The 19,622-nt window shown below is 40.8% G+C and overlaps 1 protein-coding gene across 1 annotated transcript in view; it reads right to left on the reverse strand.

Moving 5' to 3' along the window:
• Positions 1 to 19,622, reverse strand: part of TBX15 (T-box transcription factor 15) — an 88,851-nt gene that overhangs the window by 2,302 nt on the left and 66,927 nt on the right. Inside the window, exons 6-7 of the mRNA XM_042867422.1 lie at positions 18,908 to 18,972; positions 12,945 to 13,042 (exon numbers count right to left, since the gene is read on the reverse strand). Coding sequence (XP_042723356.1) covers positions 12,945 to 13,042; positions 18,908 to 18,972 — 163 coding nt within the window. The remainder of the gene's footprint in view (positions 1 to 12,944; positions 13,043 to 18,907; positions 18,973 to 19,622) is intronic.

Raw genomic sequence — 19,622 nt, forward strand, 5'->3', positions numbered from 1 at the left:
AAAACAAGGGTGGCAAAATGGCCGCTGGAAAACTTAGTCCCTCTTGGCAAGGGCCTTCACTTTATTAATAGCATCCCTTGGTTTTTCATGGTGTTTTGTGTTGTGATTTTGTTGTTCTGGGGCGTTTTCTTCCCTTTTGAAATACGAGATGGAAGCAAGCATGCCAGAGAGCATTACAGGGTGGAGGAAAAATCTGCAAGGTAGCATTGCTCCATCATTCAAAAAATCTGCTTTGTCTCCTCTCCTGGACTCCAGGAAGACCACCAGTCAGCAATCTGTATGGCCCTGCTGCAAAAATGCTTTATCATACACTCCAGGGGCTTGTGGCAGGAAGTGGCTGAAAACATGTTGGACTTCTGCACTGTTCAACAGTTTTCTTAGATGGCTCATGGTGCAGTAGTGCTGATTTAAGCCATAAGTAACACAAGCAACACTGGAACACTGGACAGAGTTTTGAGCTACAGTCTGTCCCACAAAGCTGATAAAGGGGGTATGTAAAGATTTTAACTCATGTGTTTTAACTTTAAAAATGATTCCATATATTGTATCACTGATGTTAACAAAATATTGATATTCATGCATGTCAGTATTATCAATATGCTATACACTATTTATTTGACAAATGATACAGTTAATTAGCTCACACAGCATAGATATTCACATGTTCTGGCCCAGAGAAAAGAGTACTACGTAATACCACCAAGAACAGTAACTAACTGAAGGTAAGTGATATGAATAACCTGGTGGCACAATTCTGAGATTCTGAGGGGTAATTATTGTCAAGATTATTGTCAAGATAGAGAAAGCTTCTTTGCTCAAATAAACCTTTTTTTCTCCACTAAATGGAATGCTGATTTCTAGTGTGATTTTTTTAAATTAATAATTATTTTTATTTTTTTGGTTGAATGTGTCTCTCTGCATGATTGTCCATTTCTGTGTTAGAGAGCTAACTCTGAAGATTCTTATAAAAAGAGCAAAGAGATGCTGGTGAAGTGAGTGGATCAGAGGAATCAGGGAAACTAGAATGACAGCTGTTAAGGCAGCATTTTGGAAAGGCTATAAGATGACAGGTGAGACACTAAGGGAATGGAAAAGAGAGTGGTAGAGTGGGCAACTCAAATTTAGCCAAGGCAAAGATTGTACATTATTAGACCAAAGTAAGAGACAGCTTTCTCTTGTGATGTCTTGTGGAAACAAAAACCAGAAGGGTTTTAAGAACCATCTAGGTCTGCTACTAAACAGGAGAGAAACTGAATAAAGGAGATGGGGTGATGTCTGAGGCGATTAAGAGGTGCAGTAGAAAACGATCAGACTATGTCTGATTCTTCCTAACACATCTAGTGTTAAACAGAGTAGGATATAATTGTAAAAACGGAGTTTTGAGAAATTAGTATTTGTGGGTGTTTTTTTTTGTTGTTGTTGTTTTGTTTGTTTGTTTGAAACACAAGCCAGAAATAAGAAGAAAAGAAGCCTTGGATAAGCACAGCCTGGATTAGCTGCAATGAGTCAGGCAGAAACAAGAAGCCTTGTGTTTCTATGACGCTAAGTCAAAGTAATCATTCCCATTACCAGTCATAGGAATGAATGCTTATTGCTAAGCCACAGACTCTTTTGTCATTTACTCAGAAGACTAACAGAGAAGCATTGCATCAAATCTGTTATAATTAATGTGAAAATTTCAAATTTCAAATAACATTGTGGATTTTCTATATTTCTTTCTTGATAACACTGAGATGCTCAAACCTGCTAGTGTACTTTAGCTCCAGAGTTCAAAGACCTTTTGTGTTTAAAAGACCTTTTTGAGTTTATAAGTATGTATTGTTTACAAAAAGTGCAATTCTCTGCTTTGTTTAAAATCTCTAACAGATTATCTCCAGCTAATTTTGTGTCATAGGTTAAGAAGTTACTTCCTTTCTCCCCATCTTTCTGCTACAGGTTGTCAAAACTGCAGCAAAACCAGCAGAAGAAAGTGAGTCCTCCCACACATTTTTATTGAAGGTGAGTTTGATCTCAAGTATACCATTATAGATACATATTTTCCTGTTATGTTGGCCCTACAGTAAAGAGGGTAACCTCTGACAGAGGACAAGAAGACAGCTGAGTTCATGTATATCATCAGTCTATCAAAATACAGAGGTCACATAATCATAAACCTAATGCAGCACAGAAATGTATTTAATCTAGAGATAATCATTGACTTGATTCTGTACACCACGTATTTCATGAACAAACTTTGGACTGTGATTAATTTGTTGACCGTGTCTGGAGAATAAGTAAAAATATGTATTTTAATGATCTGCTTGAAATGTAATACACAGAATAAGTCTCCATTTCAGTCTGCCATTATTTTTAGTTAACCTGAGAAAACTACAAGAAAGGAGTACACACCAGTTACCTTGAATATTAGGTTTTAAATATCTTTAAATAATATTAAAGGAGACTGATTCTGAGGTATGCATATGCAAGGATTTGGCTCCAGAGCAGGAGTAAGGATAGATCCCTAATTAATAAATTCAAGGGTTACTTAATGATTCCAAAACTGAACCTCTGAACTGCATATTTCAGGTTACCCCATAGGGGTACTACAGTGATTCTGCTCTTAATTATCATCACTATTCGCAGGCCAACAGAATAAAAGTCTGAAGTGACAACACAGTAATTATGAAACACTCAAGGTAAAAAAGAACTTTACCTCTGTAATTTTATCATGATAAGAAAGTGAAAGATCTATCAGCAGAAACAAATGCCAGACATTGTGACTTGCTTTCTCGAAAGCTTTGCTGTAAATGTCAACCATTAAGAACAAGATATACCAAACTTCTACTGCAATAGAGCAAGTGCAGAATATTGAAGTTTCTGATCACTTGCAGAATAATCTTTACACCCTTTATGGAATAGAAAACACTAAAAAGCAAGGCCCATCTCAGCTCATCTTCTTTAGAATTCAAATAGCTCTATTCTGCTCTTAATAATATTTTTGATTCATATTTTCTGGAAGTATGGGCAAAATGCAACCTGGACTTTTGTGAAGTTATAGCTTGGACTGTAGCTGTTATGAAGTCAGACAAATATGTGTAGAGATGGCAGCAAGCCCAGATAATATATCCACACCATACTGCAGTCTCAGATGTACAGATGTGCATGTCATTTTAATGGAAGGCGTGGACACAAACCAATCTAGTTAAACTGATACACAAGGATATGCTTAGGAGTGGATTAAGTAAACTGAAACCACATTTAGGCAAGAACAAAATGAATCTGAATGATTCTCTGTTTCTTTTCTCTACCCACTATTGCCCATGGAAATAATTGCCATCACCAACATCGTTTACCACTGATGCCATGGTACTCCTGTCCTCCATGCTTATTATGATTTTAAAGTTGTTAGTTACCATTGCATATGGTCTTCAGACCATTTCTGGCACTGTGTATCATGTCCAGAGGTTAATCAAGCCCTGGTACCATCCTGAAAGGAGCCTGCTCTTTGTCTGAGCATACAAGTGATAATGAATTTGATTTTGAAGGGACAGAACCATTTCCAAAGACAGGAGGTAGAGAAAGATTTTGTGCAAGATCAAAATTTGTAAACTGGAATGAGTAGTGAGAAATGATGGGTGAGATGGGAAGATGTGAAGTGGACTGAAAATATGGTGAAAGAGAAACACCATAGAGGGTGGCTTGTAAAAGCAAATATTCTTATTCACACCACAGTTCTCTCCTCTTGTTAACGAGATACAGAAATATGAGTTGTACACCCTAATTGAATACCTGTGCACAAGAATTAGGAAAGCACCTACAATTTCTCATCTGGATAACAACTATCATTAAAGTTTCATCTTAAGTAGCTTATAACCAGCCTTTGCTTCCTGTCACATGCTTCCTTAAGTCTTAGTAATGTACTGCATCTCCACATGCTTTTGCTTTTACCTACGCTGAGCTTGTGTTCAGGATAATTTCAAGATAAACTGCAAACCCAGACACAACCAGTTCAAGAGTATGATGTGCTTTACAAGGAGGGCCAACAGTGCTCCTGAAGCACTCAGCATGCCAGGACATCCAAAAAGAAAAGGGACAAGTTTTGCACTATAGTGTAGTTGGAAAACACATCTGCCAGTAGCTAGTATTAGCCAAGTGAGCCTCTGGCAAGAGGGAGGTAAAGAGGAGAGTATCAGAGCCAAGGGAGTCTGAAACAATTGTTCATGGAAAATCTTCTGGTATCTCTCTTATGAATGACATCACAGTAGCCAACTGACCCACAACTTATCTCAATGTTCTTTATCTGAAAGATGCACATAAATCACACTTTGGACTCCAGTGCAGCATACATTCCTTGCTAGTGTTTCCAGACATCAATTGATTCCATCACCTGCAGTTCTTCCACACAAACCACTTGGTCCCTGAAATGCTTATTTAATGCACAGGAAGAGAACAAACACTAGCTGAAGCTGTAGTCAGCACAAGAATGGCTGCGCACCAAGTACATGCCCTGTACAATAGCAGAGTCTCATCAGACAACTGCACAAAAGAGCACTGCTGATCATTCTCCTGGAGGAACCACAGCTCCTTCTCTAATATGTTGACATCCTCACCAGCCAACAGGCATGTGTCTGAGCTCCTGAGAGCGTGAGAGAGGAACTGTAGCCACTAGCCTCTGCCTCGTAGTTCTCCTCATGGTGCTTTGACTGAGCTAATAAGTCCTCTTGAGAGGCAGTTTATATTCAGTCTGGCACAGTGCCATGCTAACGCAGTTATCCAGCTTTCCAAATGGAGCTGGCCGGGAGCTGGCATGTGTCTGGCCAGCACCAAAACAGACTTAGGTACTTATCCATGCAGACATACTCTTAGTTACTTCTGAATGGTCTGGACATCTATGCATACATAAAAGGATTTTCTAAAGCATGGGAGAACCTAACCCTTCACAGATTTTCATAATATCCTGCTCTTGGACAGAACAGTAAATTAATGTGATGATATGCATGCAGAAAAATGTATTAGAAGAAAGAAGTAAAATTTCTTTCCTATTGTGTATTCACATGTGAATATACCCTAAGTGTGGCTTAAGAAACATACACTTCATCTTCCAAGTTACTGTACCTTTGGTGGCTGAACAAAAATGGAGTACTAGTCCAAAGGTGGAAAACTAAGGTGCTTATGAGGAAAAGATTGTACAGATTGCCAGGAGGTCTTACTGATTATGAGGCCAGATGGTACCATTCTCATCACCTGATCTCATGTTCTTGAAGATCCAGGCCCAGCACAAGCCTGGATCTATTCCCACTTCAAGAACACATACCTCAGTTCTGCTGTTTTTGGTTTTTTTTTTCTCTAGAGTCCTTGGCCAATTATCAAATTATGCAACTGCTGGTAAAATGTTTTAAAGGCCAAAATGGGCCCCAGAAGTAATTTCATGCTGAATTGCTGTATTGGTAGGGCAAACATTAAGAGTATTTTCTAGTTCTTAGAGGTGTGACTTAGCACAAAAAGGATGGCTACTGCAATATGGTAAAGTGCACAACACCTAGGAATGAAAGGAAAGTATCCTGAAGGTTGTTAAATCACAGAGAAAGATACTTTATAAATATGGCTCAAATTACGGGAATCTATGGACTTAATGGTTAAATCTACAACAACTCTGATTAATACTTTTCTTTAGCTCTTATGAACTCTGTAACTCAAATTGGACAGTCAGCAAGTTAGAGATAATACTTGCTTTAGTTATCCTCCAAGATAAAAAAAATTTCAAAATCCTATGTTGAAAATCATAATTTTTTTTCTAATGTGGACAAGCAATCCACAAAACTATAGTCTAGGACTTCTGATTTTCATTCCCTTCTGTATTCAGAGCACGAGGAGAATTTTCCCAAAAGAGACAACTTCCCCTTCCTGTTCCCTACAGACTATCTTTAGGACAGTGGGTTTTGTTTCTCACAAAAGTACAGTTTTCTAGGGCCAGTTTCGCAGAGTCTCAGGAGAAGACTTACAGGATGTGGCTTTGTTCTGTGCATAGACTGCTGAAGAGCAGATTTTATACCACATACGTAATATATACATCAGCTCCTACAGAAATGTTTTCTTTTTCTCTTCTTCAGGTGCGGGCATCAAATGGACCAGTACTAGAGATTGATAATGCCCCCAGTTTAGTCAAGAAAATTACCAGTGATAATTATGCACTGTTTCTCACCTTTGCAACTATCTTTGATAGCTGATGTTTGTGTCATGGAATGGAAGCTACACCAGGAGACAACGTATAAAAAAGTATGCAGAAAAGGATTCTCTGTGACACAAACCTTTATGAAAGTCATCACAGTGGCAAATAATTTTGAAAAAAGATGCTGCTGCCAATTTGCAACTGAGATTAACTGACATCATGGTGACTTCTTTGGTGGTGACAAATGTGAACTGAATTGAGAACCTTTTTTTCCATTCTTGATGGAGCGTGCTTTGGTCCAAAACAGGCATTGGAAGCTCCAGGACTTTCAACAATAAAAACTACAGTAAAAACCTATAAAACCCCATAAACACACTGTGGTTCAAATTTCTGAATCGAGGAAAAAATGTCAGCATTGTGTCAAGCTCAAGGTACACAGCATATTCTATTTGTAAGAAAACATGACACTGAGGAAATTGTGCAGACTTTCAAAGTATTATTGCTCCTTTTCATTCATGTGAAATCTGATCAAGATTAATGGAATAATAGAAAATTAGGCATCAGCAATTAGGCTTCAGGGTAAAAACCTCTCTGAAATAATAAATTGTTCCGTTTTCCTTTCAGGTCATCAAGGAGTGGCAAAAACTTTGACTCACAGACCCTCATGTTACATCTGGGAACGTATTTTAACTATGGAAGATGAGATCTTGGATCACCAGCAACACCCCTTCCCTGAAGAAAAACTGGCTGCTATTCTACCAGGATGGAGCTGGAACCATTTGTTCTCTGTTGCTTCGTTCAGATGAGGCAATCTACTGGCTATTTGAAGTATGGAGCTGAAACCAAAACTTGATCCCAATAACTCTGGCAACAACTATTCAGTTTCCAATCCCCTCTCAAAAGATTCAAGAGGATAATTGAGACCAAACCTGTATGTCTGACCTCTGCCAACAGCCTGGTCCATTCACAATTTATTTCCAAAGGGAAGCAGTCTCCAAATTATCTTGGTGGCACTGCTGAAAGAACCGATGGTTGCAGTCAGGAGGCAAGTGACCAAGCAGATGCATTCATGGGTTGTCCAGCTTCCTTTGACATCAGCAGCTTCACTCTCTTGGGAGACACTGTTTTGGGGTTCTGGAATCTCAGACAAAGCCAAAAGGATCTTCCTGCCTCCAAATGCCTCTGAAGTCAAGTTCTGGAGGGCTCAGTCTGGTCTGTGCTTGACACCAATACATATATGTGCATTCATGATTTTGTTTGCAGATGGGTGCAATCAGGTTGGCTCTCTGAACATGATACCCAGCAAGAACAGTATATCAAAGGAGAAACTAGTAACAAGCAGTATAGACAAACCTTGACACTGCCTGCAGAATCAGGGTAATGCTTACAGACAGAGAAGCTGGAAAATCAACAACACTGCTGTCCAGACTGTCTCCCATCTGCTAATGTATCATGCAGTGAGTCCGCTTGGACTGTTACTACACAGCTTCTGCTACTACAAGAAAATTTTGCTCTTATACAGCAGTAAATGAGTGGATTGAACCTGTTCCATACAGAGGAGAGGGATCCTTTTGTGCATATCCTTGTCAGCACAAGACTACAGTGTTACGATAATCTCTCTCAGAGGGAGATGGTAGAGCTGTATTCAAATGCCACTTTGCATACACATGCTGCTCTATGCTATCAGCAACAGCAACAGCTCTCTTGCCAGAGAGGAGTGCACTATTTTGCCTCTGGTCTTCCCATTTAGAACACTTCTAAGCTTATGATGCTAAGATCAACAGTCATTAATGACAATTTCTTGGGCTGCCTAATAGATGCCGACGTACAAAACTGACGTAAGCATCATACATTTCTGCTGTGCAAGCTCTGCATTTTTCTGTCAGACTTTGCCATAGTATAGTGTTTCCTTCCTCAAAGCCTTAACAAAATGCCTGGACATAGTGGTGATAGCACGGTGGTGATAGGTGGATGGTTGGATTAGATGATCTTAGTGGTCTTTCCATTTAATGATTCTGTGATTCTATACTTGAGATTCCCAGGGCAAGATCAACAGAAATATTCAATCTGATAAAGAACAGGTTGAATTTACTGAAAGGAAGTGGTGAGGAAACTCAGCAAAAGTACCCTCAACTGAGGAAACACAATTTAAAAAGAAAGCCTTTAGACTTCAGCACTTGGAGCTTGACACTTGGGGGTTTGGTGTACATGTATCAAAACAGTGATTTAACGGACAAGTCACATTTTATGTACTGTAATCTTATTGATAAATCACATCATGTGACTCTCTTACTTGACCTGGACTCCTGCTTGGGAGGTTATTCTTTTCACCAGTTGCCAAGATACATTTGATTTAACTTTTTGCCTAAGTCATCAGCTCTTATAGAGAGGTTCCAATGCTGAACTGGAAGTAGTTGTAGTACTGTCGCAGTGTCTTTCCAGTCCCTGTGTCCTGGCAAAAATTACAGTCATTGATAGCAATCTGCTCATCTCAGCATCTTGTGGGAAACTATATATCGTATGGGAGCCAGCACTGGCTCTTTTTACTCTTGGAAAGTGACACAGTCCAGAGTTACTGGAACTCCTATTTTCTTATCCCCCTCCTCTTCTTTTTTCTTAATGTACCCTGTTAAAATCGAGAAACTGAGCCACATACTTTTAATAATGAGAATCTGGATAAAGTTCAAGCTAAATTTTGAAAATATATTCCAATTAAAGTCTTTAATAGATTCTTGGCTTTCCCCACATCTCATTGCCATGTGCATTCAATAATCCCAAGCCCCCTTTTTCCCTACTAATAAGTAGACTACAGAGTGGTTGACATCATTCTCCAGAAGGTCAGCCTTTCCTGAACTGCTGTTTTCTGAGCATCTGTAAGGCTCTTTTTGGGGGAACTTTTTTAACTACTATCTTGAGTTCTGCTGTGATACTGTCAAAAACAGTACTTGCCATAGTAAAGCTGTGGTGACTTTTGTATTATGTGGTCCAAAAGAGATTATGTGCTCAGGCCAGGAAGGTTCACTAACAGAAATGGCACGTTCTTCTCTTTGGTAGGATGACACAGTGGTAACAGAGCTATGGAGACTTACTGATGTGTTTTACTACACTGGAAATACATGGAAGTAAAGTTTGAGTGCTGCTAGTACCAGTCACCAGACATCTGTGTGAGTGGTTGTGTTATCAGGCTCTCCAGCTTGTGTGGCAGCTGAAACCTATCATTGTGTAAATCAGAAAGTTATTTAATCCCTGTATGAAACAGCTGCATCCAATGCTCTGGGTATTGATTCTCTGTGTCATCGTGGCCCTTGCTCAACATATAGCTAGGGCCAAATGAATGAGCAAAACTCTCAGATGCATGTTAAACAAGAGAAAAGCTGATGTGGAAAAAATTATAATACCTTTAGATAATTGTATCATGTAGTGTATCTGGAATACTCTGTGCAAACATGTTTTTAAAGAAATGATTAAGGATACAGAAAACCTTCCAATAGAAGAGAAATAAAATGATTGTCTCTGCTCATGGTGAGAAGCACAGATAAGGGACATAAAAATCTAAAACAATTAATTGTGTGAAGAAGATAGATGGGAGGGAACTTGTGTCCTGCTTATCTCATTACCTCCCCAAAAAGGAATGAAACATTCAGCTAGAATTGAAAAGCCAAAGCCACCTGAAAGAAGTGTTTCACACAGTTTTGCCATGAAAACATGGAAACCACAGTTACAAGATTCTAGTGAGTGCCAGGAAGTTACCACATATTCTTTTCTCTGCAAGATAGCATTGGCCATAAGCATTTCAGTTCTTTATGTTCTTTTTGATTGACTATGCAAACTGAGCTTCCATTCTCAGCGATCTGCTTCAGCCAATAAATCATTCTAATTTTTTTCCTCTTAATTGATTTCTTTCTACCCTCAAAAATATTTGCAGTAGAAGATAGTATTATAGTGTTTGCAGCCAGGAAATTTTCTCCCAACTGCTTCCCAATATTTTCTTTTTTCTACAACAAGGATAATATGTCTCTGTTTATCACTGCTCATCCACCATGACCTCCAAATCTTTGTCAGTGCCAATGCTTTCCAGCTCACTCTATAGTTATGTACACCCTACATTTTGTTCCTAGGCACTTGATATTGTATCTGGCTGTACTTAGACCCACAATTTGTTTGAATGCATGCAGGTTACCAAGCAATCCCTACCCTTCATACTTTCATCCCCATCAGCACTGCTGGCATTGAAGTCTTTATGAGATTTTTATCTTTTAGCAAATGTGTGTTTTTACTTGTTTCCAGACTGGTTAGTCCACAAAGTAGTCTCCACAGAAAAACACTGAGACTGTCCTCTCAGGGTGGTGTTTTCACATTTGTCATCAGGTTTCCTATTTAATCATCAGATTTGAGATTGACCTGCTACTCATTCCTTCATATGTACAAACTTTTTCAAGCTGGCATTAAGCTAAATGCTCTAAAAATCTTTCACAGCTATCCAGTTATTTCTAACAGTCAAAGTTCCACCCCAGTCAGGAAATTTGGTTAGATTTGTCTGACAAATCTGTTTTGGAAAAGGCAGATAAAACATTTATTTCATAAAAAAGCATACCAAAGGGCAAAAGAAAAGGATCCATAATAATCCTCAACATGTAGAAATCCAGATAAAAAACAGAAAATACACCATATTTACACTGCTAAAGTCCCAAGCTTCTGTCTCAGAAAGCATCATTTTTCCTACCACTGTAAGGGGTACTCATCCGTAGAAAATCAGGGCTGAATTCCACAGTCTCTGCAGGGAATCTATTCCTGCACTCTGCTAGACTTCATGCAACTGGAGCCTGTTACTTCTTCTATCCAGCACAGACAGCATTTTATTTCAGTGCCATTGTGTCCTCCCTCTCTCCCTTCCAGCCTGAACAACTACAACTTGCTCCTCATTTATGGTATCTCTTCCTAGGCACAAGGCCATTTTTACTGCCTTCATTTCAACTCAGTGCAGTAGATGTGTACTTCTCAAGCTGCAGTGGACACATCTAGGCATCGTGTAAAGCCACAGCAGAGAGAATGGGGGAAGGACAATACACACATTCCCAAAGTCTCCTGTAACCCCAAGGCAGTTTACTACAGCCAGCCCTGGAGCAGTCCTTGCTGGTGCTGGATGTCAGCAGCTGATTTTCTTCTCATAGCCAGGAATTAAAATAGAGTGTGTTTGTACCTTAGCTTTGCACCTACAGCTGAGGACAGGGTTCAACATGTCAAAGGAATCACTGGAAAGAGGAGCACTACAGTGCAGGGAGTATTTCAGATGCACCAACTTGGGGCTGTTTCATTTGACTAAATTAAGAGCTTAAGAGCACTCACTGTTTTCTAGTGAATTATAAAGTTTTGAGACCAACCTGTGGACACAGCTTTATTTAGGGCTGCCCTGCTCTCACTGAACCGTAGTGCAGTGGTGGTGGTCTGCACAGAGCTGGCTGGTCACAGGGTACTGGCTCGCTTCCTGGCTTTTCAGCTGCCAAACTATATTAAAACAAGCTAAAAATACATTGAATATTTTCCTTTCCTAATATTACCTTACCACGTAAGCGAGAGCTGGACTTGCCACTAGGATGTTATCTGATAACCACTGGGAGGGGAGGGAGCCATGTGAGCCTGGACAGGAGGTGAGCTGGGCCAGCCGGCTGCCAGAGGAGAGAGGCTGCTCCAGCAAGGATGACCAGGAGGAGAGGTTGTTATGTTTCTATTTAGGTGGGTGATGAAAACCACTCTGAATCCCTGCTTTAACCCATCTCTGACCGCACACCCCACCACAAAAGCTCCTTGATGCACACCTCTGAGCTTCTGCAGAACATCTCCTGCCCCCCATACTCTGCTGGATCCCCAGCGGGCAGCCCCCAGCCTCTCTCTGGAGCAGAACACATCATCTCCAGGTCTGGAGGGGAGATTTGGTTTGAAGTCCAGCTCAAACTAGAGAGGCCAGAGAATGTGCTCTGCTACACCTGGCACCCATTTATTTCTGACTCTTTAACCTCGCAGGTGTCACATCTAAAGATACTTTTACTTTGTTTCTTTTGTTGTGTTTATATCAAGGGGAAAAAGTAATAGGTTGCAGTGATATCTCTGTTCCCAGTGATGACTGTGTTTTTAACTAGAAAAAAACTACAAAAAAGTCATTGGGTGAATCCTATCAGCACAAAATAAAAACGATGTTACAGCCTGAAACTGGAGATGAAAGCCCTGTTTAACAAATGAAGGATATAAAGGGTAGAAGCTATGAAAAGACACAGCATGAACAACTGCAAAACACTTGGGCTACCCAATAACTCTTCCCATCCTCATATTAACAGAAAGTCTCTCCATAAAGGCTCCTGGGTTTTGCAAGTGAGGCAGTGTGATCCTGGGGGAGGTGTGCATATTTCTGGCCTCCTGAAGCTCCCACAGGACACAGACTTCTTCCCCTTGTGTTTCCGTACAAATGGCAAACTCTAACTATAAATGATGATCAGTGCATTTGATATGGTGGGTCATTGCCTCTGTCTGTCTTTGTTTTTAACTCAAGCCATGCTATGCATGTGGACTAGTTTATCCAATGCTGCACTCCTTCCTACTCCATGTTTGAGCTCTGAGGACACCAAGGAGGTGAGACAGCTGCATGGCACCTCATAATGTACAGCCAACCCAATGTCTCCTAGCTGCCATACACCCTCCCTATGCCCTTTCATAGCCATAAAGAGTTCAGCAAGGTGTGAAAAACAGAGCATGTCGTAGCTCTTGTATCCTCTTCTGCTTTGCACATCCTTTGTACACTCACCTTGCTGCTTCTGCATGGTGGTGAAATCCTCAAAGGTGAGGGTGCGCACAGGAGGCCTCCAGAAGGCATAGGTCTCCATGATGGCCTCCAGCCCTGTCCTGCAGGATGGAATAAAGCAAGAAGAACATCAATCAACCAGCAAGGTTACTGGCATAGGAAAAAAGGGCTCTGGGTCTGCCAGTGACCACCAAAAGGCCACCTTGACAACTGTGAATTCTTCCAGCAAGCCTTTCTGTGCAGGTGCTGGCTGCTTCAGTAAAATAATTTCCCCATTTCAAGAACTTCCATAAATCCTAATGGTCTTCCAGTACCTTTTTGTTTTTTAACAAGGATCCTTAACTTCCATTTTGCTTCACAGGGGACAAATGACAGGCCCTCAAAGCACACTTACACACTTATAGAAGTGGCTTAAACACTTTATGGAAGCAAGCTGTCATATATACAAACATGGGAGATCAGAGATTAATCCTACAGAATCTGAGAGGGTTTTTATGAATGAACCTTCCCTGTCACTTCCCATTTCTGGACACTGTTCTGAAGGGCTTTTGGAAGACATCCAAAGGAGAATCTTGTTGGTTTTGTATTTTGACCAGAAATGCAGTAAGAGGCTTTTTATAAAAAGGTCAGTGGCTTCTCTGCTTTGGGTCCATAACTCACTACAGTGACAGTACCAAAGAGAAAAAGCCAAAAATCAAGTGAGAACAGCTTTTCCTCTTAAAGGGCTGGAGTCTCCAGTTTGTGGGCTTTTTTTCTACTGCAAAGTGTTAGCATTGCTGGAAGTCTCTAACTCCACAGGCTCATTGAGAACATAGATGCATTACCAACTGAGGACCCTCTCAGCTCTTTATGAGACAGTATCCTGGGGTTTCTTCCTAGGAAAAATTCCCCGCTGTGGACACTGAACCTTGCTCTGTTCCCAAGGCCTCTCCTTGCCTACTTTCCAGCAGGAGGTTATATCCCTTGCACTGGCTTAACACAACTAGAGATGCTTTGTCAAATGTGAGACCATATCCCCTTTCAATGCAAAAGGCTCTAACATCCCCAGAGCCTCTCATCAGATGTTGAGCTGATACTGGAGCTGCCTTTTGCTTCTGAAAATGTCTTTCTGCACGTGCCTCCTCTTGCTCAGTTAACTTTCCAAAGTCTCCCCGGAAGCTCAGATGCTTTAAATACATTGGAGTTGGCAAACCAAACTCTGTATTTTAAGAGGAGGTTTAGAAGAGAGGTTGTTGCATGGTGTTTATTAGCTGCTAAGCTGTTAGAAGTAAAAACAGAAGACATCTCTGCATAGCAATCTCACACTAGCACTGAGCACATTACAACAAAACTATCTGGTTAATACAGCAGACTCTGCCAGCTCATGGAGCTTGGAGACAACGAGGCAGTGCTGAGTGTGAGCCCATCTGCTAAGCCAGGCTCTGTGTGCAAAAAGCAACTCAGGCTGCCGGAACACTCCCAGGATTTCCTCTGCCACACACGTGCAGACTCCAGCTGCTTCTCAGCACAGCCAGGAGGAGACTGATGCCTCTCTGCAGTCTCATGAAATGATCCCCAGCCCAAATGCTGAGGGAGGACTTTCTGGGACCATTTATCCTGGAAGCATAAAATGTCCTGCTGCTTGTGAAGGTCTTTTCCAGCCTAAATAATTCTACTCCAAGCCAGTTAAATCCAGCCCCTAATGGGCTTTGGTCAAAGGAAGCATTAAGCTGTTGCCCCTGCATCATTTACAACTCAGACTGACACAAAGTTTAAGCTTCCTAGCAATTAGAGTTTTCAGTCTACAGCTCACTCATGTACTTTATTATTTGTATTTCTAAAGAAAAGAAGAAAGGAGAGAGAGAGAGAATAGTCAGGAGATAATAAAAGAAGAAATAAAAGTAGAAATCAGAAATAAATCACTTCTTTCAGGGACTGGACTCAACTCTTTCTGTAACTGAGGATACCAGGGAATGAGGGATGCCACTGGGGACCCCTCTCCTCACAGACCTCCACCACAGGATAGGAAGAGAACACCCTCCTAGCCAGAAGTGGAGTGCAATCCTGTGTGTATCATTCTCTACAGGGAAAAGCAATCCACAGTTTGCCAATGGAGAGACATTTTGTAACAGCAGTGAATGTTTAAAAAAAAACTCTTTTCGGAATTTCTGAAATTCTCAGCAGTTTCTTTTGGTCTTTGGTGAATACTGCTTGTACCAAATGTGCTGAAATTACCCATGTGGCATCCACTTTCTCTTCCAAAAAAAAAAAAAAAAAAGCTCTGAAAAACTGACTTTAAATTGCCTATCAGGCCATAAACGCTCCCCTCTCACAACAACTTTATGAAGGAAGTAAGAAAGTATAAGAAGAGGACTTGCTGCCAGCTTTGTTTTAATAAGGTCTGTCCTTTAAAAGGTATCCAAAATTCACTCTCTCTTTTTCATCCATTTTTTTTAAATTATTTTGAGTGCTATAAAGTTTTAATAATAGGCAATAAATGAAACAGTTCCATTGTCTGAAAAATGAAAAAAGATGTACGAGCTATCTGTGCATGTCCATAATCCATCCCATATGGCTGACCTTGCCATTCCTGCTGCATGCGGGATGCAGGTCATCATTTCATTGTTCACAAGGGAGGCCAAACCACTGGCTCCAAGCATCCTCCTGACTCTCCTATCCTAAAAAGCTCTAAAAGCACTTCCAACACAAACAGCTTTTATTCACCTCAGCTGCCCATATCTGAAAAGAAAGTGTTGTTGCTTGCCTTCAGCTTTGCTTTTTTTTCATCCATCGCCCCATTGGGTTTCCAGTCTCTCCCCTTCTAGCTTTCTCCAGCATATGGAGCTCCCCTAAGCATCCCACCATCAGATGAACTCTACTCAGTCTCCAAAAATAAGCTCTGTGGTATTAAGCCTACACCACTAAACATTTGGCTAGCTGATCTCTGTATGTCAAAAATGCTATTTCTCAATCTCTTGAAGTTCAGGAAAACAAACAAGTAATAGCTGGCTCTTAAGTACACTGCCCTATTAGAGAAGAACCTCTTCTATGTTGGTGTCCTTTCTCCACCAAGCCCAGCTCTTTTATTTCACTTTTACAAAAGTTTCATTAAGAGGTAATTAAGCCTAGGCTTCCTGGCTCAAGCTAGCACTCTAACCTATCAAAGCTGAAGGCTAGATTGTTGAACAGCATAGGTTAATATTGTTTCAGTGTTCAAAGTCTTCTAAAAAGTTCAGCTGCTGAGCTATTTCCATCCTTCCCTCTGAAATACTTCACTGCTCCTTCTCCCAGCCCAAGCACTGCAAAAGAAGGCAACCATGCGAACAGCTGAGGGGTATCTAAGAGGAGATGCACAACAAGATCACTCCCTCAGACGGATAAAGGTAGTTATGTTGTGATGGGGGTCCCCCAGAGCAGCAGGTTTTTAATGCACTCTTGTACTAATGAAGACAGACCTCACTCATAAGGAAACATACAGGAAAGCTGCAAGCTGATCCAAGTGAAAGATTTAAAATGGAATTTAATTTGAAAAAATGACTGACCCTACTACACTGTAATTTATGCAGCAAGCAACAACAGCAAGCAATAAGATATGATTGAATAAGAAGGGAGGGAAAATCATCCCTCTCTGTTTTGTGGAAAAGCCTCAACACAAAGAAGAAAGGCAGTGCCTTACAGAAGAAGTGACCTAAGATTTCACTTTGCTCTGTTTTTCCCCGTGTTTGGATTTTCTTTATCATTTGCTGGCAAACTCTACCTATGGCTGTGGTTCAGCACCCTAATGTGGCTGGGTTGCCCTGGAGCAGTCCCAGGTATTCTGTGGCCTCTCCTGCTACCAGATTGTTGGGTTCTTCTTAAGATCTCATACAGAAACCCCTTTGGACAGATACACTCCTTCTTCACAAATTGTGCCTTTCTTCAATTACCCCACATTTTCAGTGGGACATTCTCCAGTTACAGCCTGGTGCACTGTAGCTGACCAGAGATGTGAGGATGCAGGAAGATGCAGAGTATCATGATTGTTAAACTAATTGGCAAGTGATGGGATTTAAATTAATTAGGGGAAGAAGAGGCATTCAGCACAGTTAAGAAAAATCCCATTTCATCAATCCTTTCTACACGCAGCTTGGTTCTTACTGATTTTCTCCCTCCTACATGTACACCTATGTATGTGTGCCCCTGAAAGGTAGCATTTGAGCATCGCAGTATCCTCCACTAGCTGACAGCAGCAGTACAATCTTCGCCAGACCACTGCTTGTGAGGCAGGCGCCTGGCTGCTTATATATGCTTGCAAATACCTTTGCCTGTTTTTTCTTCCTAAAGCCTCAGGCTCCTTTCTTTGATGTGTAATACCTTAAAGATTTTAATTCCTCTTTACATCAGCAGAGAGCCTTACTGAGCCTTCCCCACAGCTGCAGCCATGTAGCAATTTCCTGCCCTTTCTTAAATCAATGAGCTACAAAGATCAGTAATTCCCAACCTTTTCAGGAAACTGTCCAAATTCACTGGGCTTGGACCTTATTAATGCCTTCCATGTTCATCTAGCCCACCATGGACCTGGAACTGCATCAATCCCTCTTCTGAGCCCAGCCTCCAGTGCAGCTGCAGCTGCACACAGGGAAGACCTTGTACAGGGGCATATGCTATTTCCCCCACGCAGGGATGGAGGCAAGAGTAAAAGGCATGTGTACCCTAAATATCAGAATTAATACTCTTGATGGGGATTAAATAAGGGTTGGAATGTCTTTTCACAAAGCAGCTTTGAGATGGAACCTAGAAAGTTCTCTGGGTGAGTAGGATATCTCCTCTGTGAAGGTGTATTTAAATGGGTGATTGAAAACACAGGGAGTTGCTCACTCATTGAAGGCTTCCAAGGCAAACCATGAATGAAATAGTAGTTCTGGTGAAAGCACTCAAGAGGATCATGCAAGTAAAGACTGAATCATGATGCCCATGGGGGCAGCAAATGTAGGCGGTGAATGCAACTTGTGCTCTGGTGTGCACACTCAGAGCCTTGCTTTACAACCCTAGTGCTCTTGTAATATAGTCATATATGTTCAATTTCATCATTAATTTATTGTTAAAAGCCTTTGTCATGCTGATTTAAAGGATGCCCACATCATTTGTAAAACTGAAATATTAAGGTTTATTACATACTGTTGGAATTGTGCATGGCACCATGTTGTGTTCTCCTAATACAAAAGGTATTTCAATTAAAGTTTCTGTTTTTACACTGATCTGTTAAAATACAAAGTATTCTAAGCAGTGTTTAAGGTGTTCTATTTAATCTTTTCATAAAAATCCAGACAAAATTTAGTAGCATAAAGTGAAAAAGTTTGATATCATCAGAGAAAAATTGAAATGTTTCAAAACTAGAACACTGATGCCCTGTTATCCTGAAACCCTATCAAAAAGTCACTCTTGTCTTCTGATATAAAGCAAGCATTTGTGCTCCAAATTTTGGAATTTCCTGTGAAAATTAAAAGATGAATCTATCTTATAAACCAGACTCAGAAAATACCCTGAAGAATAGTGATTATGGAAAAGATACAGGCATGAAAGTGAATATTTAATTAAAGATCCAACAGCAAAAATACACAGTCACAGAAAAAGAAAATGTAAAAGAGGAAATTGATGCTGTCTTGACAGGTCTAATAGTATCCAAAACCCTCTTCTGGGCTTGGGTTTGGGGACTGCAAGACCAAAGTTTCCCTCTACTTTCAGGCAGAAAGAAGAGCAGCACTAGAGGAAGCTTCTGAAAAGAAACAAGTCAGTCCATCTGGCTGGCCTGGAAAGTATTTTCAAAGGAAACCATCATTACTGTGTCTGTTTAGGCAAAGTAAACGGTTTTCTGGATCCTCCAAGAATCAGTCTAAGGCAAACTGCTCTTGTAAAACTGAGGTAGTGTTGGAAAATGCCACCTTTGGTTCTTAGATACATGCACTGTGAGAGAGATCAGTTTGGATGCACAAAAAATCTCCCCTTACCTGTTCCTCCCAGAATCTCTGAAGCCTTTAGCGAAAGGGTTTCTGTCAATTTTTAATCTGGTGATCTACAGAAGAAGAATAAGACAATTAGCGGATCTCCTCAAAAAAATATTTTTCTTTCAACAAATTAAAATTATGGATGATTACCACTCTTTCCCAAGACACCTGTATGACTACCTTTTGCATGTTTTGCCACAGATTTATGTTAAAGTCACCCTTCACTGTCTATGAGTGGACTATCAATTTAGCAAATGAGTGGTACAGCACCAGGAAACCTGCCTTTGCTCTTTGTCTCTGAACATTTGCTGAGCATAGCACTGGAGATAAGAGGCTATTCCCAAAGGAGAAGCCCTAGGAGCTGCAGTCCATCAACAGTCCCACATTTCAGGAAGCAGGCACACCATTTGCATTTGTGTGGCACTTGGTGTATCCCTGCCCCATCATTCCCAGTTCCCAACAGCTGGATGCACTCATGGGCCTTCAAGCAATGCTGAGGAGAAAAGGCCAGGCAAAGTGCAGCCTACAGTCTCCTAAAGACAGCAACTGGCCACCTGATCACATGCACAGCTGCTGTGCTGCTCAGCATCTGGGTGGCCTTCAAGGAATTGCTGTTGTGGAAACCATTTTTTTTCCCTTCTCTTAACAAAGAAAATAGCTGGACAGTTCTTTTCCTTCCTTCCTTCCTTCCTTCCTTCCTTCCTTCCTTCCTTCCTTC

The sequence above is a fragment of the Lagopus leucura genome, unplaced genomic scaffold, assembly GCF_019238085.1.
Source record: "Lagopus leucura isolate 7727_CA_CO unplaced genomic scaffold, USGS_WTPT01 Super-Scaffold_100001, whole genome shotgun sequence".
In the NCBI taxonomy this organism is placed as follows: Eukaryota; Metazoa; Chordata; class Aves; order Galliformes; family Phasianidae; genus Lagopus; species Lagopus leucura.